Source organism: Coregonus clupeaformis, chromosome 24 (assembly GCF_020615455.1).
Source record: "Coregonus clupeaformis isolate EN_2021a chromosome 24, ASM2061545v1, whole genome shotgun sequence".
NCBI classification, from domain to species: Eukaryota; Metazoa; Chordata; class Actinopteri; order Salmoniformes; family Salmonidae; genus Coregonus; species Coregonus clupeaformis.
The window spans coordinates 13223943-13251606 of record NC_059215.1 but is presented as its reverse complement, the minus strand read 5'-3'; the positions used below and the strand labels follow the sequence as shown (position 1 = coordinate 13251606).

The window sequence follows — 27664 nt, the reverse complement described above, 5'->3', positions numbered from 1 at the left end:
GATGATTAAACCAAAACCAACTTCATCTGAGCCTAATACTGTATATCAGTGAAATGGAACAGGGTGAATAATGCCATATGGATCTCGCTTTAGAGGGTCTATTCAGATCCTCCATCGCCATACATTTTGCACAGCTCTGAAGCTCTCTTAGTAGAGGAGGATGCCGCACCAACCACAGTCCATTTCAGTGGCATCCTGTCTCATTTTCAAACCAGCACTTTGTCTTACAATAACCTCATTCACAGGTTGAATTGCTATTGTATAGGTTGAGAGAAAGAGATGGCTTGTAGAGGACATTAGTCTTACCATGACGAGGGTCCTTTATTTCCTATTGCTGTGTCATAGTAAGTATCTTTTAATCTACTTTTAATGTTTTTATTCAGTAATTACAACATGTGTTTACAGTCCTGTTTTCATGCCCTCACAATTTTACATAACATTACATGATATCAAAGGGATGAATATATATACAGTAACGGTAGAATTCCTCTGAGTGTATTCAACATACTTTGTCATACTTATGCCTGTCTGTGACTACATAATGATATCAAACCACAACTGTGTTGATTTTTCCTGATGATCATTCGAATGATCATTATCAACAGGGTTGCCATTATACATATACTGTATATAAAGTAGATATATACTTGCACAGTATATCTTACACCACTGTTGATGACCTATTTACTGAATACAGAATACTATCCAGTGTACATCAGGACACAGAAAATGCTATTTTCAACCTGCAGAACGTCTTTTAAAAGACGTTCTGCAGGTCTGAGAGGGCTGTTGACCAACATTATGATTTATCTAGCTATTTGTTGAATTTCTTTTCCCAGCAAGTGTCCAGCTTCAGTGTGACAAAACACTCATCCAGGCCAATGTCGGAAGTGGATTCAATCTGGTCTGCCAGTACCAAACAAACCAGTACCTCTTCAGTAAGAAGTACTGGTGTCGTGGGGAATCTAGGTCGACCTGTGATATTCTAATGGACACCGATCGCCTCACCAACAGAGGGCTCAGACACAGGTCCCAGATCATAGATGCACAGCGAAGGGGGTTGGTCATCATAACAACAGATCTCAAGTTAGAGGATACTGGAGTGTACTGGGTTGGGATTGATAAAATCTATGCTGATATCATGACTTCCATCAATCTAATTGTGACATTTGGTAAGATTATTTTTGCTCTTTACCTTTCCTGACCAAGTTTCCCCTGCCCCTTTTCTCTTGCATTATCCAAATAACACCTCTCTATCTCTCTCTCCCAGTGGCAGTGTCCAAACCCAAGGTATGGCCCCTGAGCTCCATGGGAAACACTTGCTGGGGCCAGCCTGTGACAGTGCGTTGTGCTAGTGCACAGGGCACAAGTGTCCACTACACCTGGTACCAACCCGCCCAACCCCAGGACATCCAGTTTCAGAGCTCAGCAGACCTGCACCTACACTGTGGCATTGTGGAAGAAGACAGCCAGTACTACTGCAGAGCCAGCAATGATGTGAGCAGCCAGCATAGTGGGATGGTTTCTCTGCAGGTTCTGAAGCCCTTAGAGGAAGACTGCATCTATAGTTTTACAATGGAGGGTGAGTGCCTAGAAAATATTTTGTTTGTGGTTGATTAAGTAGGAACAAATCAGAGGCAAAACACATCAGCAAAACTACATACTAAGTAGACACCCAAGTTAATGTCTCCTAAACAGGTAGCTTCTCATGACAAATAAAGTATAATAACTATTTCCAATCCATGCATATGTACTTTTCAACACCACCAGGCCAGAGAAGCTATGACTGTAGTGACAGACTGAAGACAAGCACAGCCACAACTCTGCGTTCTACTGGCCATCTCACAGAAGAACCCTATCACCCTGGAACCAACAGCAACCTGTCCTCAACAATCAACCAAACACACCAGGACTGGAGCTACAGTAGGTCAGAACCTCTGTGTAACCTCTATGTAACCTCTATGAAACCTCTGTGTAACCTCTGTGTAATCTCTGTGTTTATCTATTTCCACAAGATCCACATTAGCACACCTTGAGCTGAAGCCTGTTACCCAGTAACATAATGTGACATGTCTTGAAGAAGCAGTGCAGCTAGACTTCCTTTGCTGTGGTCAATCTGTCAGCATGTTACGTATCTGTCTGTTGTTTGATGGCAGTGTAGAAAAAGTTTCCATAAAGAGGCACAGTGCAGTAGCGCTATTAAAAGGTTGTAGAGGTTTTAGGTGTCCATTTCCAAGTACAGGATGTATTGTGCACTCTTAAAAACTATACTGTGTATGCTGCTGTGGAAGTTAGATCTGAAGACTACTAAATCAAATCAAAAGGTAGTGTTGTATTCACCTTACAGTGAAATGCTTACTTACAAGCCCTTAACCAACAATGCAGTTTTAAGAATGAATACCAAAAAAAATCACACAAAAAATACTATATAAAATAATACAAAATAAAAGTAAGAAATAATTAAAGAGCAGCAGTAAAATAACAATAGCGAGGCTATATACAGGGGGTACCGGTACCGAGTCAATGTGCGGGGGCACCGGTTAGTTGAGGTAATTGAGGTAATATGTACATGTAGGTAGAGGTATTAAAGTGACTATGCATAGATAATAAACAGAGAATAGCAGCAGCGTAAAAGGGGGGGCAATGCAAATAGTCTGGGTAGCCATTTGATTAGATGTTTAGAAGTCTTATGGCTTGGGGGTAGAAGCTGTTTTGAAGCCTCTTGGACCTAGACTTGGTGCTCCGGTACCGCTTGCGGTGCGGTAGCAGAGAGAACAGTCTATGTGTCACGTTCGTTTAAGGACGGGTCAGACCAAGGCGCAGCGTGAAATGCGTACATGTTTATTACAACGATAAACACACTAACAAAACAACAAACCAACGAAACGTGAAGTCCTAAGGCTAAACACAAAACAAGCCTACTCACGGAACAAGATCCCACAACTAATGATAGCAAACAGGCTGCCTAAGTATGATCCCCAATCAGAGACAACGAGCGACAGCTGTCTCTGATTGGGAATCACACCCGGCCAAACATAGAAATACAACACCTAGAACGAGAACATAGAAAATACAACATAGAACTCCACACCCTGACTCAACATACTAGAGTCCCATAAGTCAGGGCGTGACACTATGAGTGGCTGGAGTCTTTGACAATTTTAGGGCCTTCTTCTGACACCGCCTGGTATAGAGGTCCTGGATGGCAGGAAGCTTGGCCCCAGTGATGTACTGGGCCGTACGCACTACCCTCTGGAATGCCTTGCGGTCGGAGGCCGAGCAGTTGCCATACCAGGCAGTGATGCAACCAGTCAGGATGCTATCAATGGTGCAGCTGTAGAACCTTTTGAGGATCTGAGGACCCATGCCAAATATTTTCAGTCTCCTTAGGGGGAATAGGTTTTGTCGTGCCCTCTTCACGACTGTCTTGGTTTGCTTGGACCATGTTAGTTTGTTGGTGATGTGGACAACCTGCTCCACTACAGCCCCGTCGATGAGAATGGGGGCATGCTCGGTCCTCTTCTTTTTCCTGTAATCCACAATCATCTCCTTTGTCTTGATCACGTTGAGGGAGAGGTTGTTGTCCTGGCACCACACGGCCAGGTCTCCGACCTCCTCCCTATAGGCTGTCTCGTCATTGTCTGTGATCAGGCCTACCACTGTTGTGTCATCGGCAAACTTAATGATGGTGTTGGAGTCGTGCCTGGCCATGCAGTCATGGGTGAACAGGGAGTACAGGAAGGGACTGAGCACGCACCCCTGAGGGGCCCCCGTGTTGAGGATCAGCGTGGCGGATGTGTTGTTACCTACACTTACCACCTGGGGGCGGCCCGTCAGGAAGTCCAGGATCCAGTTGCAGAGGGAGGTGATAAGTCCCAGGGTCCTTAGCTTAGTGATGAGCTTTGAGGGCACTATGGTGTTGAACGCTGATCTGTAGTCAATGAATAGCATTCTCACATAGGTGTTCCTTTTGTACAGGTGTGACAGGGCAGTGTGGAGCGCAATAGATATTGCATCATCTGTGGATCTGTTGGGGCGGTATGCAAATTGGAGTGGGTCTTGGGTTTCTGGGATAATAGTGTTGATGTGAGCCATGACCAGCCTTTCAAAGCACTTCATGGCTACAGACGTGAGTGCTACGGGTCGGTAGTCATTTAGGCAGGTTATCTTAGTGTTCTTGGGCACAGGGACTATGGTGGTCTGCTTCAAACATGTTGGTATTACAGACTCAGACAGGGAGAGGTTGTAAATGCCAGTGAAGACACTTGCCAGTTGGTCAGCGCATGCTCAGAGTACATGTCCTGGTAATCCGTCTGGCCCTGCGGCCTTGTGAATGTTGACCTGTTTAAAGGTCTTACTCACATCGGCTACGGAGAGCGTGATCACACAGTCGTCCGGAACAGCTGATGCTCTCATGCATGTTTCAATGTTACTTGCTTCGAAGCGAGCATAGAAGTAATTTAGCTCGTCTGGTAGGCTCGTGTCACTGGGCAGCTCGCGGATGTGCTTCCCTTTGTAGTCTGTAATAATTTGCCAGCCCTGCCACATCCGACGAGCGTCGGAGCCGGTGTAGTGCGATTCGATCTTAGTCCTGTATTGACGCTTTGCCTGTTTGATAGTTCGTCGGAGGGCATAGCGGAATTTCTTATAAGCATCCGGGTTAGAGTCCTGCTCCTTGAAAGGGGCAGCTCTACCCTTTAGCTCAGTGCGGATTTTGCCTGTAATCCATGGCTTCTGGTTGGGGTATGTACGTACAGTCAATGTGGGGATGACGTCATTGATGCACTTATTGATGAAGCCAGTGACTGATGTGGTGTACTCCTCAATGCCATTGGAAGAATCCCGGAACATATTCCAGTCTGTGCTAGCAAAACAGTCCTGTAGCTTAGCATCTGCTTCATCTGACCACTTTTCTATTGACCGAGTCACTGGTGCTTCCTGCTTTCGTTTTTTGCTTGTAAGCAGGAATCAGGAGGATATAATTATGGTCAGATTTGCCAAATGGAGGGCTTTGTACGTGTCTCTGTGTGTGGAGTAAAGGTGGTCTAGAGTTTTTTTCCCCTCTGGTTGCACATTTAACATGTTATTTAAGTTTCCCTGCATTAAGGTCCCCGGCCACTAGGAGCGCCGCCTCTGCATGAGCGTTTTCCTGTTTGCTTATGGCTGTATACAGTTCATTGAGTGCGGTCTTAGTGCCAGCATCGGTTTGTAAATAAATAAATAAATTGGTCATTTAGCAGACGCTCTTATCCAGAGCGACTTACAGGAGCAATTAGGGTTAAGTGCCTTGCTCAAGGGCACATCGACAGGTTTTTCACCTAGTCGGCTCGGGGATTAGAACCAGCGACCTTTCGGTTACTGGCACAATGCTCTTACCCACTAAGCTACCTGCCGCCCATGTGGTGGTAAATAGACAGCTACGAAGAATATAGATGAAAACTCTCTTGGTAGATAGTGTGGTCTACAGCTTATCATGAAATACTCTACCTCAGGCGAGCAAAACCATGAGACTTCCTTAGATATCGTGCACCAGCTGTTGTTTACAAATACACATAGACCGCCACCCCTTGTCTTACCAGAGGCTGCTGTTCTATCCTGCCGATAGTGTATAACCCGCCAGCTGAATGTTATTCATGTCTTCGTTCAGTCTTGACTCAGTGAAACATAAGACATTAGTTTTTAATGTCCCGTTGGTAGGATATACGTGCTTGTAGTTTGTCCACTTTATTATCAAGCGATTGTAAATTGGCCAATAGTATCGATGGCAAAGGCAGATTGGCCACTCGTCGCCGGCTCCTTACCAGGCACCCCGATCTCCTTCTGCGATATCTCCTTTTCTTTCTACTGCGAATGACGGGGATGAGGGCCCTTTCGGGTGTCTGGAGCAAATCCCTCTCGTCCGACTCATTAAAGAAAAATTATTCGTCCAGTTCAAGGTGAGTAATCGCTGTTCTGATGTCCAGAAGCTATTTTCGGTCATAAGAGACGGTAGCAGTAACATTATGTACAAAATAAGTTACAAACAACGCCAAAAAACAAACAAAATAGCACGGTTGGTTAAGAGTCCATAAAATGGTAGCCATCCACTCTCCCATATGTAGGGGAGAGTGGGGTAAGGGGAGCGAAATTGGTAAGTTAAGCCACCCTTGTTTCTAGGAAACCATACAGAAAATTAACCTTTTGACCAAATATTTAGGAAGAGGTCATCATTTCATGGAGTCTGTGAAGGAAGAAACCACATGGAAAAAGTGGTAATCAAGTTGGGTCCAAAAAACTCATTTTCACCAAGCGAAATGAATTTGTGTTAGACGTTTCATGATGCTTGTATCTAGACCAAAGTAGATCATTTTAAGATTGTTCTATACAGCGATTTAAGGTCTCTATTAGCATTAATATGAGGTCCTAAACCTATCATGAAAGTGCATCCTTGTAGCTGTGTCTTGTGTGTGCTAATATAGTCAAAATGTTTGTCTTGGGGGAAGTTGAGCCAATGGCCATTGGGTAAATTGAGCCAATCGTTGAACCAATGGCAAGTTGAGCAAATTGAAGTGTCTTCTTCCCAGGCGTAATGCAAGGCATTATAGCTGGGATATTTTTATTTTATTTTTTTATTTAACCTTTATTTAACCAGGTAAGCCAGTTGAGAACAAGTTCTCATTTACAACTGCAACCTGGCCAAGATAAAGCAAAGCAGTGCGATAAAAACAACAACACAGAGTTACATATGGGGTAAACAAAACATAAAGTCAAAAATACAACAGAAAATATATATACAGTGTGTGCGAAAGTAGTAAGTTATGGAGGTAAGGCAATAAATAGGCCATAGTGCAAAATAGTTACAATTTCGTATTAACACTGGAATGATAGATGTGCAAAAGATGATGTGCAAATAGAGATACTGGGGTGCAAATTAGCAAAATAAATAACAATATGGGGATGAGGTAGTTGGGTGGGCTAATTTCAGAAAGGCTGTGTACAGGTGCAGTGATCGGTAAGCTGCTCTGACAACTGACGCTTAAAGTTAGTGAGGGAGATAAGAGTCTCAAGCTTCAGAGATTTTTGCAGTTTGTTCCAGTCATTTGCAGCAGAGAACTGGAAGGAATGGCGGCCAAAGGAGGTGTTGGCTTTGGGGATGACCAGTGAGATATACCTGCTGGAGCGCAGACTACGGGTGGGTGTTGCTATGGTGACCAGTGAGCTAAGATAAGACGGGGATTTGCCTAGCAGTGATTTATAGATGACCTGGAGCCAGTGGGTTTGGCGACGAATATGTAGTGAGGGCCAGCCAACAAGAGCGTACAGGTCACAATGGTGGGTAGTATATGGGGCTTTGGTGACAAAACGGATGGCACTGTGATAGACTACATCCAATTTGCTCAGTAGAGTGTTGGAGGCTATTTTGTAAATTACATCGCCGAAGGATTGGTAGGATAATCAGTTTTACGAGGGCATGTTTGGCAGCATGAGTGAAGGAGGCTTTGTTGCGAAATAGGAAGCCAATTCTAGATCTAACTTTTGATTGGAGATGCTTAATGTGAGTCTGGAAGGAGAGTTTACAGTCTAACCAGACACCTAGGTATAGGTGGGGGGGTGCATGGGCAAGTTGCAGCGGAGGGTGCAGAGCTGGTGGCCGGGGTAGTGGTAGCCAGGTGGAAAGCATGGCCAGCCGTAGCAAAATGCTTGTTGAAATTCTCGATTAATGTAGATTTATCGGTGGTGACAGTGTTTCCTAGCCTCAGTGCAGTGGGCAGTTGGGAGGAGGTGCTCTTATTTTCCATGGACTTTACAGTGTCCCAAAACTTTTTGGAGTTAGTGCTACAGGATGCAAATTTCTGTTTGAAAAAGCTAGCCTTTGCTTTCCTAACTGATTGTGTATATTGGTTCCTGACTTCCCTAAAAAGTTGCATATCGCGGGGGCTGTTCGATGCTAATGCAGTATGCCACAGGATGTTTTTGTGCTCAAGGGCAGTCAAGTCTGAGGAGAACCAGGGGCTATATCTGTTCTTAGTTCTGCATTTTTTGAATGGGGCATGCTTATTTAAGATTGAGAGGAAAGCACTTTTTTTCCAGGGTAGGGGAGGGAATGGCCGGCAGGGATTCCAGTATAAAAAATAAAAATGTATGCACTCACTAACTGTAAGTCGCTTTGGATAAGAGCGTCTGCTAAATGACTAAAATGTAAATGTAAAACAACCAGGCATCCTCTACTGACGGAATGAGGTCAATATCCATCCAGGATACCCGGGCCAGGTCAATTAGAAAGGCCTGCTCGCTAAAGTGTTTTAGGGAGCGTTTGACAGTGATGAGGGGTGGTCGTTTGATCGCGGACCCATTACGGACGCAGGCAATAAGGCAGTGATCGCTGAGATCCTGGTTGAAGACAGCGGACGTGTATTTAGAGGGTAAATTTGTCAGGATGATATCTATGAGGGTGCCCATGTTTACAGATTTAGGGTTGTACCTGGTAGGTTTGTTGATAATTTGTGTGAGATTGAGGGCATCTAGTTTAGATTGTAGGTTGGCCGGGGTGTTAAGCATATCCCAGTTTAGGTCACCAAGCAGTACGAACTCTGAGGATAGATGGGGGGCAATCAGTTCACATATGGTGTCCAGGGCACAGCTCGGGGCTGAGGGGGGTCTGTAGCAAGCGGCAACAGTGAGAGACTTATTTCTGGAAAGGTGCATTTTTAGAAGTAGAAGCTCAAACTGTTTGGGCACAGACCTGGATAGTACGATAGAGCTCTGCAGGCTCTCTCTACAGTAGATTGCAACCCCACCCCCTTTGGCAGTTCTATCGAGACGGAAAATGTTGTAGTTGGGGATGGAAATTTCTGAATTTTTGGTGGCCTTCCTAAGCCAGGATTCAGACACTGCTAGAACATCAGGGTTGGCGGAGTGTGCTAACGCAGTGAATAACTCCAACTTAGGGAGGAGGCTTCGGATGTTAACGTGCAAGAAACCAAGGCTTTTACGATTACAGAAGTCAACAAATGATAACACCTGGGGAGTAGGAGTGATACTGGGGGCTACAGGGCCTGGGTTAACCTCTACATGACCAGAGGAACAGAGGAGGAGTAGAATAAGGATATGGCTAAAGGCTTTAAGTACTGGTCTTCTAGTGCGTTGGGTACAGAGAAAAGAAGGGGCAGGTTTCCGGGCGTTGTAGAATAGATTCAGAGCATTATGTACAGAAAAGGATATGGAAGGATATGAGTACAGTGGAGGTTAACCTAAGGGTTGGGTAACAATGAAAGAGATAGTGTCATGATTCTCTAAAGCAGAACCCAGAAGCAGACCAGGACAAGGTGAGTAGAACGAAGGTGAGTATTTATTTACATATTCAAATGTAGAAGCAGAATAATCCAGGAGACGGAGCGGGCAGCGGAGGTGAGTTGGTGGGAGTGAATAGGCAGATCCAATGATGGCACAGAAGCCACCGACGACCAGGCAGGGGTGGGGTGAATGTTCCGGGAGAATGACTGTAGACAGAGTAAACGAAGGTAAGTACACGGCAAGCAAAAAGTACAAAACAACAAAACTAACTCTAGTAACTTTGAGGCTGATACGCTGACACAACATACTGTTCATGGCTAACGATCCGGCAGGGAATGGATGTCAGGTCAGAGCTTATACATTTACATTTACATTTTAGTCATTTAGCAGACGCTCTTATCCAGAGCGACTTACAGGAGCAATTAGGGTTAAGTGCCTTGCTCAAGGGCACATTTACGTCATTTAGCAGACGCTCTAGACCAGAGCGACTCACAAATTGATGCATTCACCCTATAGCCAGTGGGATTACAATTTTTTTTTTTTTTTTTTTGGGGGGTAGAAGGATTACTTTATCCTATCCCAGGTATTCCTTAAAGAGGTGGGGTTTCAAATGTCTCCGGAAGGTGGTGAGCGACTCCGCTGTGTGGGGGCGGGGGGGGGGGGGGGTAGAAGGATTACTTTATCCTATCCCAGGTATTCCTTAAAGAGGTGGGGTTTCAAATGTCTCCGGAAGGTGGTGAGTGACTCCGCTGTGGGGTGGGGGGGTGGGGGGGGGGTAGAAGGATTACTTTATCCAATCCCAGGTATTCCTTAAAGAGGTGGGGTTTCAAATGTCTCCGGAAGGTGGTGAGTGACTCCGCTGTCCTGGCGTCGTGAGGGAGCTTGTTCCACCATTGGGGTGCCAGAGCAGCGAACAGTTTTGACTGGGCTGAGCGGGAACTATGCTTCCGCAGAGAGGAAGGGGAGCCAGCAGGCCAGAGGTGGATGAACGCAATGCCCTCGTTTGGGTGTAGGGACTGATCAGAGCCCGAAGGTACAGAGGTGCCGTTCCCTCGCTGCTCCAAAGGCAAGCACCATGGTCTTGTAACGGATGCGAGCTTCAACTGGAAGCCAGTGGAGTGTGCGGAGGAGGGGGGTGACGTGAGAGAACTTGGGAAGGTTGAACACCAGACGGGCTGCGGCATTCTGGATGAGTTGTAGGGGTTTAATGGCACATGCAGGGAGGCCAGCCAACAGCGAGTTGCAGTAATCCAGACGGGGAGATGACAAGTGCCTGGATTAGGACCTGTGCCGCTTCCTGTGTAAGGCAGGGTCGTACTCTCCGAATGTTGTAGAGCATGAACCTGCAGGAGCGGGTCACCGCCTTGATGTTAGCGGAGAACGACAGGGTGTTGTCCAGGGTCACGCCAAGGCTCTTCGCACTCTGGGAGGAGGACACAACGGAGTTGTCAACCGTGATGGCGAGATCATGGAACGGGCAGTCCTTCCCCGGGAGGAAGAGCAGCTCCGTCTTGCCAGGGTTCAGCTTGAGGTGGTGATCCGTCATCCATACTGATATGTCTGCCAGACATGCAGAGATGCGATTCGCCACCTGGTTATCAGAAGGGGGAAAGGAGAAGATTAGTTGTGTATCGTCAGCGTAGCAATGATAGGAGAGGCCGTGTGAGGATATGACAGAGCCAAGTGACTTGGTGTATAGGGAGAAAAGGAGAGGGCCTAGAACTGAGCCCTGGGGGACACCAGTGGTGAGAGCACGTGGTGCGGAGACAGCTTCTCGCCACGTCACTTGGTAGGAGCGACCGGTCAGGTAGGACGCAATCCAGGAGTGAGCCGCGCCGGAGATGCCCAGCTCGGAGAGGGTGGAGAGGAGGATCTGATGGTTCACAGTATCAAAGGCAGCAGACAGGTCTAGAAGGACAAGAGCAGAGGAGAGAGAGTTAGCTTTAGCAGTGCGGAGAGTCTCCGTGACACAGAGAAGAGCAGTCTCAGTTGAATGACCAGTCTTAAAACCTGATTGGTTTGGATCAAGAAGGTCATTCTGAGAGAGATAGCAAGAGAGTTGGCTAAAGACGGCACGCTCAATAGTTTTGGAAAGAAAAGAAAGAAGGGATACTGGTCTGTAGTTGTTGACATCAGTGGGGTCGAGTGTTGGTTTTTTGAGAAGGGGAGCAACTCTCGCTCTCTTGAAGACGGAAGGGACATGGCCAGCGGTCAAGGATGAGTTGATCAGCGAAGTGAGGTAGGGGAGAAGGTCACCGGAGATGGTCTGGAGAAGGGAGGAGGGGATGGGGTCAAGCGGGCAGGTTGTTGGGCGGCCTGCAGTCACAAGTCGCAGGATTTTATCTGGAGAGAGAGGGGAGAAAGAAGTCAAAGCATAGGGTAGGGCAGTGTGAGCAGGACCAGCAGTGTCATTAGACTTAACAAACGAGGATCGGATGTCGTCAACCTTCTTTTCAAAGTGGTTGACGAAGTCATCCACAGAGAGAGAGGGAGGGGGATTCAGGAGGGAGGAAAATGTGGCAAAGAGCTTCCTAGGGTTAGAGGCAGATGCTTGGAATTTAGAGTGGTAGAAGGTGGCCTTAGCAGCAGAAACAGATGAAGAAAATGTAGAGAGGAGGGAGTGAAAAGATGCCAGGTCGGCAGGGAGTTTAGTTTTCTTCCATTTCCGCTCCGCTGCCCGGAGCTCAGTTCTGTGAGCTCGCAATGAGTCATCAAGCCACGGAGCTGGAGGGGAGGACCGAGCCGGCCGGGAGGATAGGGGACACAGAGAGTCAAAGGATGCAGAAAGGGAGGAGAGGAGGGTTGAGGAGGCAGAATCAGGAGATTGGAGGGAGAAGGATTGAGCAGAGGGAAGAGATGATAGGATGGAAGAGGAGAGAGTAGTGGGAGAGAGAGAGCGAAGGTTGCGGCGGCACATTACCATCTGTGTAGGGGCAGAGTGAGTAGTGTGGGAGGAGAGCGAGAGAGAAAAGGAAACAAAGTAGTGGTCGGAGACATGGAGGGGAGTTGCAGTGAGATTAGTAGAGGAGCAGCATCTAGTGAAGATGAGGTCAAGCGTATTGCCTGCCTTGTGAGTAGGGGGGACGGTGAGAGGGTGAGGTCAAAAGAGGAGAGGAGTGGAAAGAAGGAGGCAGAGAGAAATGAGTCAAATGTGGACATAGGGAGGTTGAAATCCCCCAAAACTGTGAGGGGTGAGCCATCCTCAGGAAAGGAACTTATCAAGGCGTCAAGCTCATTGATGAACTCTCCAAGGGAACCTGGAGGGCGATAGATGACAAGGATATTAAGCTTAAATGGGCTAGTGACTGTGACAGCATGGAATTCAAATGAGGAGATAGACAGATGGGTTAGGGGAAAAATTGAGAATGTCCACTTGGGAGAGATGAGGATTCCTGTACCACCACCCCTCTGACCAGATGCTCTCGGGGTATGCGAGAACACATGGTCAGACGAGGAGAGAGCAGTAGGAGTAGCAGTGTTTTCAGTGGTGATCCATGTTTCCGTCAGCGCCAGGAAGTCGAGGGACTGGAGGTTGGCATAGGCTGGGATGAAGTCAGCTTTGTTGGCAGCAGAACGGCAGTTCCAGAGGCTGCCTGCGACCTGGAACTCCAGGTGTGGGGTGCGTGCAGGGACCACCAGGTTAGAGAGGCAGCAGCCACGCGGTGTGGTGCGTTTGTGTAGCCTGTGCAGAGAGGAGAGAACAGGGATAGGCAGAGGCATAGTTGACAGGCTGTAGCAAATGGCTACAAAAATGCAGAGGAGATCGGAATGAAATGAGCTAAGCATCTGGGAGAGGAGAGAGCAGGGCCTCCCTCACCAAAAACTTCTACCTCAGAAACTAAAATTGTTTCACTGAACCACCCGAACAAAAACTCTCCCAACTTCCACCTTTAGAAATCAGAATTGTTGTGAACCACAGCGGTTCAATGTTTAAAGGAATAGACTCAACCCACTTTATTCAGCTAGCTAACTATGACACCATAGCTAACTAGCATGCTAGCATCCAATAACAATAACACACAGTTTAGCACCAACACTTGGTCACAACAAACCACCAATAGTGTGTTAACTAGCTAACTAGCATGCTAGCATCCAGTAACACACAGTTTAGCACCAACACTTGGTCACAGCAAACCACCAATAGTGTGATAACACACTAAACAGATCATTTGTGTCTGTGTCAAGTTCCTTTCATGACGCAGCAATGATTAAACGTTGGCTAGCTAGGACAAGTATATTGTATTTAGCTACTACAGTACAGTTAGCTGGTCGTGTTGGGTAGCTAGCAATGGCCACTGTGTTGACTTTGTTTGAAGAACGGCTAGCTAGCTAGCTTCGTGCTACACCCGGCACACAATGGCTACTGTGTTGACTCTGACTCTGTTCGAAAAACGGCTAGTTAGCTCGCTTCGTGCTACAGCCGGCACGGCCGAAGACACTGCCAAGACACACCAATAGTGTGTTAACACACTAAACAGATCATACGTGTCTGTGTCAAGTTCCTTTCATGACGCAGCAATGATTAAACGTTGGCTAGCTAGGACAAGTATATTGTATTTAGCTACTACTTATGAAGAGGTGATGATCAGGACCAGGTGTGCAGACAGCTGATGAGATGCAGGTGCGGGTAATCGAGAGATCTCCCGCCTAGCTTCGTCGCCTGGCAACCAGACAGGGTGCATTCAGGAACCTTCAGGAAACAGACTCCAAGACAGAAAACAGGCAACTCAGGCAGAAACAGACTCAGGAAGCGGGATTCATGACAGATAGCATCACTGGAGGCACCGATTGAGTCGGTCTCCGCGTGTATGTGGGGTGGGACAAAGGAGCTATCTAAGGCAGGTTTAGCTGGGCTGGGAGATCTACAGTGAAATAGTACAATAAGAAATAACCGAAACAGCAATAAGTAAGGCATATTGACATGGGAGCAGGGACGGCCTGTTCAATAGGGCGATATGGGCGACGCACTGCCAAACGGGAAAAGGAAGGGATTTTTTTTCTAATCAATTATATCACGGCAACAGTAGTTATCAGTGTTGTAATCTATACGTCTGATCTGCCACAGTGCCACACTGCCACTAAATGTCCAATCAGGCTAAAGTCGTGCTTCAAATGGCTCCATCCCCTTTTGGGGCGATTTCAGTCAGATTGAAAATCGCCCAGAACTTCTGTCATAGACTCCCATGTAAAATCTATTTTTTTCAAATTTCAGAGCCTTCAATACAATCTCAATGGGTGTCTGTGGGCTTGCACTTACGCGCTTTCGTCACATGAACGTAACTAAGAAAAGAGAGGGTAGCAGCCTCAATCAATTCACTACTACTATCAACATGGCTAGGCTTCAGTGCAACTCGATTGTGTCTTTGAATGAAGTTCCTTTTTGTCGGCGAACAAATGAAGATAAATTGGCAACGAAACAATTAGGACCTCCCAGACCAAATTTAATAATTCAACAGGTTTCTACTAAAGGGGGGAAGTCCTACACCCGAGGATTTTCCAAAAATTGGTATGAACGAAAAACCTGGCTAGCAGGCTGCGATGTAGCTAATGCAGTTTTCTGCTACCCCTGCTTACTCATTCACCCTGAAGGCGGCACTTCAGACAGCACCGCTTGGACAGCGACTGGTGTAACCGACATGCACCATCTTTCAGAAAAGATTAAGAAACATGAGCTGTCAAAGACCCACATGGATAGCTGTTTGAGAATTTCTGCTTTGGGGAGAGTGAATATTGCCACTCAACTGGATGAGGGATACAGGCTAGCTGTCCGCCGCCACAACGATGAGGTTAGCAAGAACCGCCATATCCTCAGCCGGCTAATCCAGTGTGTGAAGTTTTGCGGCGTGTTTGAGTTAGCTTTGCGAGGCAAAGATGAAACTGTGGGCTCCACCAACCCTGGTATTTTTCTTGGACTTGTCAACTTTGTGGCACAATTAGATGAGGTGTTTGATGACCATCTTAAAAATGCTAAAGTTTTCAAGGGCACATCAAAGACCATTCAAAACGAGCTACTGGAGTGTATGCTAGCGGTCACGAGGGAACATATTGTGGAGGAGGTGAAGTCTGCGAACTTCGTAGCTATCCAAGCTGACGAGACCACGGACGTTTCTACACAGACACAGTTGGTGCTTGTGCTGAGGTACATAGATAGCAAGCACAAAGTGCAGGAGCGCTTTTTGAGTTCCTTCCCATCTCGGAATCAACCTGTCTCAATCGCCAGTGTACTTTTGGAGAGACTGAACGGTCTTTTGCCGATGACGAGAAAGTCAAACTCATTGCGCAAGCTTACGATGGAGCCAGTGTGATGAGGGGAGAGAAGGCTGGTGTGCAGAAAAAGGTGCGTGAGCATTTCAAGAATGCCCATTACGTGCATTGCTATGCGCATCAGCTGAATTTGATCATGCAGCAAGCTACTTCTCGCATCAAAAAAGTGAACATTTTCTTTTCCGATCTGAGCGGGATTACAACTTTTTTCCCGGTCACCCAAACGCACCAGCATTCTTGACCAGACTGTTGCACGAAGACTGCCCAGACCTTCATCCACACGGTGGAACTTCAACAGCAGAGTCGTGAACACTGTCTACGAGAATCGAGACGACCTCATAGAATGTTTTGAAGCCATCCGGACGGGTTCATTGGGTTCATTTGACCAGGGCACAGTGAGAGAGGCATCTGGCTACGTGAGGATGCTGCATGATGAAGATTTTATTTTTTTCCTGCGGCTTTTTCACAAAATCATGCCCCACGTCGACATTCTGTACCAGAAGCTACAGAAGAAGGACATCGATGCTGTCTTTATCAAAAGTGCCCTCGACAGCTTCACAAGCAGTGTGCAGGCCATAAGGTAAGATTAAACAATATCATTCCATCTTTCTCAAAGCAGAGCTTTATTTGAAAATGTATGCATGAAAGGAGACTGCATTTGTGTTTGAAATTACATTATTCTCATTATATATGGCCAGTGGTGTAATCTATTTTATTTTATATACTATGTGTACTGTGCAGTGGTGCTCATAAGTGTATGAACACATTCTAAAGTTGACTAAAAAGAGGAATAAAAAAATAAAAAAATAATCTTTTGGAAATTTATCTTAATGACTTAATTAAAAAAGTTGGAAAATCCAACCTTTATGGACACCAATTTTCTTTTCTTTTTATTCCTCTTTTTAGTCAACTTTAGCATGGGATCATAAGCTTATGAGCACCACTGTATACTGTGCTGAACATCCAGGCTATGTGAGACACAAAGGCTAACTTAAACACTAAAGACTTTATGCATCCCTGCCCATTTTAAGTGGAACTGAAGTATTTGTACTATACATCATGGATACATTGCATATACCTGTGCATCACATAGACAACAATACTGTACAAAGCCAACAAACACATTGGTCTGTTTGCCTTCAGGGACTCCTCTCAACAGCAGCTGCAAGAAGCAACAGGAGCCAAAAGACCCAGAACAGCTTTGAGAGAAGAGGAGAAGCAGAGGCTGTCTGAAGAGGTCTGCAACACCATCCTGGATCACACCAAAGAAAGGTTCTCTTTCTCTGGCCACCTTGTGAGTGCTACCTTACTGCAAGCAGACATGTTTGAAAGGTACTGCCATTCATTTCCTGATGAGGCTCTGAATGCCACTGTGAATGCATACCCCATGCTGAGCAAGGCAAAGCTCAAGACAGAACTATCTCTGATCTATGAGAATCCTGAATTCAAGGGAGGCTGTGGTGCACTGGCACTGTACCAGGTTCTCATGAGCTACAACCTCCAGGAGACGTTCTCTGAGACTGTGACTCTGTTGAACATCCTCATAACTACTCCCATGACAACAGCTGAAGCTGAGAGATGTTTCTCAACTTTGACACGAGTTAAGACATTCCTGCGAAATTCAATGGGCCAGGAACGTCTGAATGCACTGGCCATGCTTTCCATGGAGAGGGAACTAGTCCTCAGCATGCCTGATTTCAATGAGAAAGTCATTGAACGCTTTGCTGTATTGAAACAGAGAAGAGAACAGTTTCAGTACAAGTAATGTAGCCTCTCTCTCTCTTTGTCCCTCCCTCCCTGTCTCTTTAACACACACACGCCCAAATCAGTTCACAGTTGATGTTGTTTAAAATAGTTATTTTTCATTAAAAAAAAGTAAAACTAAAAAAAATATCTGTTCATGTTCATTTTACAAATCTATACAATTGGCCAGAATATGGTTGTTCATATTTACAAATCTATACAATTGGCCAGAATATGGTTGTTCATTTTTACAAAGCCATACAGATAGCTGTGTTTACCTTTTCTAGAAATTACTTTCAAATTCTGTTTTCAAGCAAAATGTCTATCACTGTTCATTTTCACAAATCTATACAAGAGGGCAGAATATGGAAGTCTATAAAAATGTCTTATTACCAATAACTTGCATCAATGTTTTCAGTAGCCTCTATCAAAAGCTCCTGCTTGCTTGTTGTGAATTATGCTCAGGTGCACATATTTCCAATTCAACCATGAGGCAAAAAATGTGGTAAAAGCTCTTGTTGATCCTGCAATCTGAACAAATACCAAGATGCTGTATTTTCAGCTGATATTTCATTTGTTTATGGAAATGCATATTGTTTATGCAGTGTTGAGGAATGTGAAAGAACACCCTTGATTATTTTTACTGTGATAACTTATTTTGATTTTGTAAGCCAACACTTTTGAGATCAGTCAATAAATGCTTCTGGTATTGACTTATATGCTGCCCCTGTCTTCATGTTGTTGCTGGACATATCTTTTTAAAAATGTGTGTAGGTCACCTAAATCATCAGAAAAATTGCCCCTCCTGAGAATTTTTTCAGGAGCCGCCACTGCATGGGAGAGAGGCATAAAGCAATCACAGGTGTAATTCGAGAGAGCTAAGACAACAGCTGGTAATGGCGACAAAGTTTGGGCTGAGGCTAAACATAAACAGGATGCGGTACCGTAAAAAGGAACAGTCCAGCAGGCATCAGCTGCAGTGGCGGCTCCTGAAAAAATTCTCAGGAGGGGCAATTTTTCTGATGATTTAGGTGACCTACACACATTTAAAAAAAGATATGTCCAGCAACAACATGAAGACAGGGGCAGCATATAAGTCAATACCAGAAGCATTTATTGACTGATCTCAAAAGTGTTGGCTTACCAGGGTTGGTGGAGCCCTCAGTTTCATCTTTGCCTCGCGAAGCTAACTCAAACACTCCGCAAAACTTCACACCCTGGATTAGCCGGCTGAGGATGTGGCGGTTCTTGCTAATGTCGTAGTAAATATATTTGTTATAGTGAATATGGAATATGATATGTTGAGTAAAATGTTGTGCTAAGATCTATTTAGGTCAGGAGCTGGTTATAAGTTCTGTTCCTATCCAATAACAATGGACAAAAGGGTCCTATCTTGTCAGCCTTGTCAGCAGGTGGCCAAGGACAACACCCACGCCATAGGCCTCTCAGTTCTTCCAACTCACAAGTTCTTGCTCTGAGGACACACACACACACAAACACAAACACACACACACACACATCATCACTGTTAAACACACACACACACACACACATCATCACTGTTAAACACACACACACACACACACACACACAAAAATCCCCTCTCTTAGGCTGAACATTTGAAGACAGAGAACCCGACTCAGAGCCAATGCAACAGTGACAGTAGCCTGGAGGGGACCTCGCCCAACTCATCAGGACCAATCAGAAGATCAGAACTACTAGATTCAACCTACTTCATTTATTGCATAAAATGTCTGCACACAATGTTTGGGCTCTCTTCAGATAATAATAATAATAATAATATGCCATTTAGCAGACGCTTTTATCCAAAGCGACTTACAGTCATGCGTGCATACATTTTTGTGTATGGGTGGTCCCGGGGATCGAACCCACTACCTTGGCGTTACAAGCACCATGCTCTACCAGCTGAGCTACAGAAAGTGGATACTCATGGATGCGCATTGCAATTGTAAAATGTCAACACAATTGGAGACACCACGTCATTTTTGGAGACATGTTATTGACAGTAAACTATTGTAGATGCGACTGCTAACTAAATAAAACATTTTAGCTGGCTAGCTAATCATCTTAGCTAAATGTGGGGCAAACAATTCAGTTATTTACCGTTAATTTGAGGGATTGGGGTGAAAGAAATCGAGTTACATAGTGATACTTTACGATATACTGTATTGACAATATCGCAATATTTTAGCGCTAGTTGGCTGTACCTGCACCAAAACACCATTATTGTTCCTTCATAGCTTGTTCTCAATCTTTTCACATTGGGAGCCAATTTGTTTTCAGCACTTTTATTTCCATGACTGATCAAAACTCGTTCTCATGGCTTTCTGATCCCTCTGCAACAGACATATGGTGCGCAATAAAATCACAGTATCGAATCGCAATACGTATAGAATCATGAGACTCGCAATGCTGATGCATATATCTTATCGTGAGGTTCCTGGCAATTCCCAGCCCAAGTTCATTTGCCACAACAAATCTCTTCGCTAGCAAACGCGATGTCTTCTCCAAAACGGCAATGTGTCTCCAGCAATGTTTACTTTTTTGACGTTCTATGGCATCTCCACTTTCCAAGCATATATGACCACATGTAATATTTTGGTAAGTGATGCAAATAGTGAACTATGTAGGGCCAGGATGTAAAATATATGTAGCTGCAGCAATTTCTCTTATCTGATATGGTAAGTAATGGGGCTTAATTTATAGCTCCCTAAGAGTTTGACGAACGGGTCCGTGACGCGATTCCAGATATCTTTACCTCTGAATAAACTGCCTTTATTATACCATATCCACCCTGTCCAAAGTCTCTACTTGGTCTCAGTTGGTTCTCCAGTAAACTTGTGATTATCAACACTAACCTCATCGTTGTGGCGGCGGACAGCTAGCCTGTATCCCTCGTCATCCAGTTGAGTGAGTGGCAATGTCTTTTTCGTTCGTACCAATTTTTGGAAAATCCTCGGGTGTAGGACTTTCCGCCTTTAGTAGAAACCTGTTGAATTATTAAATTTGGTCTGGGAGGTCCTAATTGTTTCGTTGCCAATTTATCTTCATTTGTTCGCCGACAAAAAGGAACTTCTTTCAAACAATCCGCTCTTTTCTCAGTTACGTTCATGGTTACGTAACGTGACGAAGCAGCGTAAGTGCAAGCCCACAGACACCCATTGAGATTGTATTGAAGGCTCTGAAATTTGAAAAAAATAGATTTTACATGGGAGTCTATGACAGACTTCTGGGCGATTTTCAACCTGACTGAAATCGCCCCAAAAGGGGGGGGAGCCATTTGAAGCACGACTTTAGCCTGATTCGACATTTAGTGGCAGTGTGGCACTGTGGCAGATCAGACGTATAGATTACAACACTGATAACTACTGTTGCCGTGATATAATTGATTAGAAAAAAAATCCCTTCCTTTTCCCGTTTGGCAGTGCGTCGCCCATATCGCCCTATTGAACAGGCCGCCCCTGATCAGCTGTATAGCTGAGTTATCATAAGGTTCGGTGAACAGCAATAGTATACTGTAGTTCAGAGGTAGTTCAGGGGCTGCTATAGCACTAGCGAGCAAGAGGCCACGGCTAGCGTGTGCTAGCGGGCCGGGTCTAGAAGATGGATCTTCGTGGTCGACGTCATAACGGGAAGCCTGTTGTAACCACATCATACGATTTTGTCGGTAGACCAGTCGTGTTGGATCGTTGGGGCTCCGTGTCAACACTAGGAGGTCCCGTCCGGTTGACAGAGAGGTAGATAGCCGGGAGATGGGCCTGGCTCAAGGCTAACTCAGGGCTGTTTAGCCAACCACAAACGTCCATTTGGTTGCAGCTAGCTAGTAGCGATGAATCCGGTGTTAAAGGTCCAGTGATTCAGTGATTCCGGCAGAAAAACCGATATGTTCAGGGTCGATAACGCGCTGTGCAGACAGTGCAGACTGGCCGAATAATAATCCAGGCTAGAGCTGGCTGGCTGGTAGGTAGTGCAGGCCACGGCCACGGACAATGGTGAAGACCACTGCGGTAGCTAATAGCAAGTAGCTATTTAGCTGGCTAGCGATGATCCGGTGTTAAGGTCCAGTGATTCAGTGGTTCCGGCAGAAAATCCGATATGCTCTGGCTCGATAGCGCGATGTGCAGACTGTGCAGACTGGCCGACAATTGTCCAGGCTAGAGCTGGCTGGTGGGTAGGTAGTGCAGGCTACGGCCACGGACAATGGTGAAGACCACTGCGGTAGCTAATAGCAAGTAGCTAGTTAGCTGGCTAGCTGGCTAGTTTCAGCCAGAGGTTCTGGATGAAAATGTATGAAGAAACAACAGAATCCGTTCCACATTGGGTGAGGCGGGTTGCAGGATATGAGGTAACAACAGGGCCTGGCCTATGTTATAAGTGTACAAAATAAAGTACAAAGTGTTTATTAGGTGTTCAGCCTATTAAAAGGTGCTTAAAATGATTAAAATACAAAAAGGTGATTGTGATTGTGTTGAATTGTGTTTGGGAAATAAAGATAAGGGCCTCCCGAGTGGCGCAGCGGTCTAAGGCACTGCATCGCAGTGCTAGAGGCTTCACTACAGACCCGGGTTTGATCCTGGGCTGTATCACAACTGTCTGTGATCGGGAGTCCCATAGGACGGCGCACAATTGGCCCAGCGTCGTCCGGGTTAGGGGAGGGTTTGGCCGGGGTGGGGGGCTTTACTTGGCTTATCGTGCTCTATCGACTCCTTGTGGCGGCCGGAAGCCTGCAGGCTGACCTCAGTCATCAGTTGAACGGTGTTTCCTCCGACACATTGGTGCGGCTGGCTTCTGGGTTAAGCTGGCGGGTGTTAAGAAGCGCGGTTTGGCGGGTCATGTTTCAGAGGACACATGACTCGACCTTCGTCTCCAATTGCGGAGAAAAATACAACAACAACAAAAATATAAATAAAGAGAGTCGCACACTCTAATACAGTTGAAGTCGGAAGTTTACATACACTTAGGTTGGAGTCATTAAAACTCGTTTTTCAACCACTCCACAAATTTCTTGTTAACAAACTAAAGTTTTGGCTAGTCGGTTAGGACATCTACTTTGTGCATGACACAAGTAATTTTTCCAACAATTGTTTACAGACAGATTATTTCACTTATAATTCACTGTATCACAATCCCAGTGGGTCAGAAGTTTACATACACTAAGTTGACTGTGCCTTTAGCTTGGAAAATTCCAGAAAATAATGTCATGGCTTTAGAAGCTTCTGATAGGCTAATTGACATAATTTGAGTCAATCGGAGGTGTACCTGTGGATATATTTCAAGGCCTACCTTCAAACTCATCATGGGAAAATCAAAAGAAATCAGCCAAGACCTCAGAAAAAAATAGTAGACCTCCACAAGTCTGGTTCATCCTTGGGAGCAATTTCCAAATGCCTGAAGGTACCACGTTCATCTGTACAAATAATAGTATGCAAGTATAAACACCATGGGACCATGCAGCCGTAATACCACTCAGAAAGGAGATGCATTCTGTCTCCTAGAGATGAACGTACTTTGGTGCGAAAAGTGCAAATCAATCCCAGAACAACAGCAAAGGACCTTGTGAAGATGCTGAAGGAAACAGGTACAAAAGTATCTATATCCACAGTAAAACGAGTCCTATATCGACATGACCTGAAAGGCTGCTCAGCAAGGAAGAAGCCACTGCTCCAAAACCGCCATAAAAAAGCAGACTACGGTTTGCAACTGCACATGGGGACAAAGATCGTACTTTTTAGAGAAATGTTTTCTGGTCTGATGAAACTAAAATAGAACTGTTTGGCCATAATGACCATTGTTATGTTTGGAGGAAAAAGGGCGAAGCTTGCACGCCGAAAAACACCATCCCAACCGTGAAGCACGGGGGTGGCAGCATCATGCTGTGGGGGTGCTTTGCTGCTGGAGGGACTGGTGCACTTCACAAAATAGATGGCATCATGCGGAAGGAAAATTATGTGGATATATTGAAGCAACATCTCAAGATATCAGTCAGGAAGTTAAAGCTTGGTCGCAAATGGGTTTTCCAAATGGACAATGACCCCAAGCATACTTCCAAAGTTGTGGAAAATGGCTTAAGGATAACAAAGTCAAGGTATTGGAGTGGCCATCACAAAGCCCTGACCTCAATCCTATAGAACATTTGTGGGCAGAACTGAAAAAGCGTCTGCGAGCAAGGAGGCCTACAAACCTGACTCAGTTACACCAGCTCTGTCAGGAGGAATGGGCCAAAATTCACCCAACTTATTGTGGGAAGCTTGTGGAAGGCTACCCGAAACGTTTGACCCAAGTTAAACAATTTAAAGGCAATGCTACCAAATACTAATTGAGTGTATGTAAACTTCTGACCCACTGGGAATGTGATGAAATAAATAAAAGCTGAAATAAATCATTCTCTCTACTATTTTCTGACATTTCACATTCTTACATTAAAGTGGTGATCCTAACTGACCTAAGACAGGGAATTTTAACTAGGATTAAACGTCAGGAATATGAAAAACTGAGTTTAAATGTAGTTGGCTAAGGTGTATGTAAACTTCCATCTTCAACTGTATATAAACTCCCAGTAATTTATTGGTGTTTTACCCAATAAAATACTGGGAGTTTATATATATAGAGTGTGCGAATCTCTTTACTTATTTTTATAGCTTACAGTTTGTTCGCCGTTAGTCATCACTCTACACTAAAGCTCATGCTTTCTATTAGGGAAATAAAGATAGACATGGTTTTAAAATGTATTGGTAATATTTCATTCAGTACAGAAATGTCCTTACTCCAGTGGCTGTTGATGGACAGGGTCAGCATAGGCCTTGCTGCTTTGCCTAGCTTCATTTATTGAGCCTATTTCATATTTTGCTTATGTGCATTGCCTAAACATGTTGTGTGGGTAAGCCTGGGGTAAGCGCTGCACATTTGAGCCTGTCTACATAATTTGGCGCTGAATGAAGCTAGCTAGCTAGGAAAAACAACCTGATAAATGGACACTATACTGCACCTCAAAGAAGGCTACAAGCTCATGTAAAGGTGGCAACTGAACTATGTGGAGTTATTGTATAGGCTACCTTTGCTGAAAAAGATGAAAGGTTATCTAGACACTTGGAGACTTCCACCGTGTTTGGTTGCTAGGTGAAGACAGGTTCCTGGGTCCAGAGCATTTGAAAATGACTGCCCCCTCTCACTGAAGCCACGGTACTGCAGGCATTGTTAGCAGAAAACAGGAGATGTGGAGATGGGAGAACCTTCCAGAAGGACAACAATCTCTGCAGCACTCCACCAATCAGGCCTTTATGGTAGAGTGGCCAGACGGAAGCCACACCTCAGTAAAAGGCACGACAGCCCGCTTGGAGTTTGCCAAAAGGCACCTAAAGAACTCTCAGACCATGAGAAACAAGATTCTCTGGTCTGATGAAACCAAGATTGAACTCTTTGGCCTGAATGCCAAGCATCACATCTGGAGGAAACCTGGCACCATCCCTATGATGAAGCATGGTGGTGGCAGCATCATGCTGTGAGGATGTTTTACAGCAGCAGGGACTGGGAGACTAGTCAGGATCGAGGGAAAGATGAATGGAGCAAAGTCCTGCTCCAGAGCGCTCGGGACCTCAGACTGGGGCGAAGGTTCACCTTCCAACAGGACAACGACCCTAAGCACACAGCCAAGACAACGCAGGAGTGGCTTCGGGACAAGTATCTAAATGTCCTTGAGTGGCACAGCCAGATCCCGGACTTGAACCTGATCGAACATCTCTGGAGAGACCTGAAAATAGCTGTGCAGCGACGCTCCCCATCCAACCTGACAGAGTTTGAGAGGATCTGCAGAGAAGAATGGGAGAAACTCGCCAAATACAGGTGTGCCAAGCTTGTAGCGTCATACCCAAGAAGACACGAGGCTGTAATCGCTGTCAAAGGTGCTGCAACAAAGTACTGAGTAAGGGGTCTGAATACTTATGTAAATGTGATATTTCCGTTTTTAATTTTTAATAAATTTGCAGAAATGTATAAAAACCTGTTTTTGCTTCGTTTTTATGAGGTATTGTGTGTAGATTGATGAGGAAAACAAACAATTTTTAAGAATTTAAGAAAATGTGGAAAAAGTGAAGGGGTCTGAATACTTTCCGAATCTACTGTAGAATGAATGGTGTCACGTGATCAATAGCTTTGTCCATTTATACAGTCATTGGTCCAGAGTGATGGGTGACATGTCGGTAAGTTGGCCAGCACTTCAGTGGTATGGCTGTGCTTGTCTTTGTTAACTATGCACACTGATACTCCAACACACATACAAAACACACTCCATCATTTGCTCACACACATAAAATATGCACATACATTTATACTGACTCGAAACACACCCACTCACATCCAATCATCATATACGCTGCTGCTACGATGGTTATCATATATCCTGATGCCTAGTCACCTTACCCCTATACATACTGTATCTACCTTTATCGATCCAGCATCCCTGCACATTGTAAATATGGTAGTGGAACTGACCCTGTATATAGTATGCTTACATACTTTATTGTGTTCTTCTTATTTCTTATTTTTATATCTTGTGTGTTTTTATTCTACCTTGTTATTTTTAGTTTTACATTGTTAATGATTACTGCATTGTTGGGGTTAAAGCTAGCAAGAAAGGCATTTCACTGTATTTGTGCATGTGACATTAAAACTAACATATCATGTGCCGTTAGACTTCCTTTGCAGTGGTCAAATGTGGTCTGTTGTTTGATTGCAGTGTAGTGAAAGTTTCCAGAGAGGCACGGCACAGTGCTGTAGTGCTGTGAAGAGGTTGTTGAAAGTTGCATAGGTATAGATTAAGGTGTCAATTTTCAAATACAGGATGTACTGTGCACTCTTAACAATTGCACTGTGTATGCTGTTGTGGGAATGAAATCTGAAGACTACTACTGTATGTAATGTGGAATTTCATTTTCAAAGAGCGATTTTCAATCATAACTCTTCTTGTTTATTTTTCAGGGCATGGACAGAGTTGCCTGTTTGGTATGAGGTCCTGCGCTGGCTTTTCCTGGCTACTCTGATAGTAGCTGTTTGTCTTGTGAACAAGTGCAGACCTACACAAGTGTGATCCAACAGTCTCTATGACAACAACAAGTTTCCTTTGGCAAACTGACCACTTTGTTTCACCTTAGTCGCAGATATGTATGTATGTGCTTTAGCTAACTCCTTTGTCATTTTGTCATATAACAACAACATCCTTCATGGACATTGAAAATATAGAATTGGCTAACTACATCAAGGTAAATAGGTTTATCTACTTACCTATACAAAGGGTGAAGGTGGGATTATATTATGTCAAATTATATTTTCTTACTGACACACAAGAATAGTTGAAGTAAATGTGCCTGTGAGGATGTGAAGAGCTACAGTTAGCCACAGGAGGGCAGTAATGATTGTGTTATGGAAGTTTGAAACGTCACATGTTCAATATGGCTTACATTATGAAAGGACTTTAAGTGATATCATGGAAACCTAAAATTAACAGTTGTATTTCTTATCATAATGACACATAATCAAATAATTGCTCAGTAAAATCGTTTTTTTTACAGGGAGCCGGGAGTGTTTACCAGAGACAGATACTAACTCCCTGCCCAACAGCCACCAGATCCTGTCTAGGTTAGCGACACAATACATACAGTCTTGATTCTTGTTCATACATTTCCAACAATTATTTGTCTTACTGTATGCCTGTTCATTTGACTGTATTAATAAGCTACACCATATCTAGTGTGACATTAAAACAGGAAGACCCCTCCCTTCCTGTGAATGATATCATGAAATAAACAAATATTACTTTATGAGTCAGGTGACTTTTATTGCATTTCATGCGTATGTTCTTCCTGTGAATGATTCACTTGTCCAATTACTTTCTCAATCAAGCTTTTATTGCCCTGTATTGTCACGCCATGACCTTGAAGGCCTGTTGTTTCTTATTGGTTTGGTCAGGGTGTACATTCAATGTTATTGTAGATCTATATTGGCCGGTGTGGTTCCCAATCAGAGGCAGCTGTCGATCGTTGTCTCTGATTGGGGATCATACTTAGGCAGCCATGTTGCCTACCTATGTTGTGGGATATTGTTTCTGTGTGGTTGGCTTGTTTGATGTTAGCGGTTAGAACGTTACGTTTGTTGTTTTGTTCGGTGTTTATTCAATAAACGAACATGTACGCATACCACGCTGCACCTTGGTCCAATCCTGTACTCAACGAACGTGACATGTATAAAACATCAAGCCTTATCTATTATGTTGGTCAAAGACACCGATAATATTTTCCATCAAGAAAAAGCCAGAGAAAAGTAAATGGAACTGAAAGAGCTTAAGTCAAAATTAGAATTCATGAAATAATCT

General features: G+C 44.7%; 1 protein-coding gene across 2 annotated transcripts; it reads left to right on the top strand.

Annotated features, from left to right (window-relative positions):
- The first annotated feature begins 237 nt into the window (after window positions 1–237).
- On the top strand, window positions 238–26917 carry LOC121538009. Of its 2 annotated transcripts, XR_005995164.1 has the most exons (6): window positions 258–344; window positions 840–1172; window positions 1271–1582; window positions 1771–1927; window positions 26275–26457; window positions 26865–26917. XR_005995164.1 is itself a non-coding variant. In XM_041845741.1 (5 exons), the coding sequence occupies exons 1-5, from the start codon at window positions 308–310 to the stop codon at window positions 26381–26383; spliced, it is 948 nt and encodes a 315-aa protein (XP_041701675.1). In that variant the 5' UTR covers window positions 238–307; the 3' UTR covers window positions 26384–26911. The 2 variants fall into 2 exon arrangements, 1 of the variants encoding a protein (XP_041701675.1); XM_041845741.1 differs by having other exon boundaries at window positions 238–344; window positions 26275–26911.
- Window positions 26918–27664: the final 747 nt, after the last annotated feature.

Bases quoted from the DNA above. Each gene is read 5' to 3' on its own strand.
- LOC121538009 (XM_041845741.1), top strand. From the start codon at position 308: ATGACGAGGGTCCTTTATTTCCTATTGCTGTGTCATA. The intron at 345-839 runs GTAAGTATCTTT...TTCTTTTCCCAG, and splicing joins TTTCCTATTGCTGTGTCATA to CAAGTGTCCAGCTTCAGTGT. The intron at 1,928-26,274 runs GTCAGAACCTCT...TTTATTTTTCAG, and splicing joins CAGGACTGGAGCTACAGTAG to GGCATGGACAGAGTTGCCTG.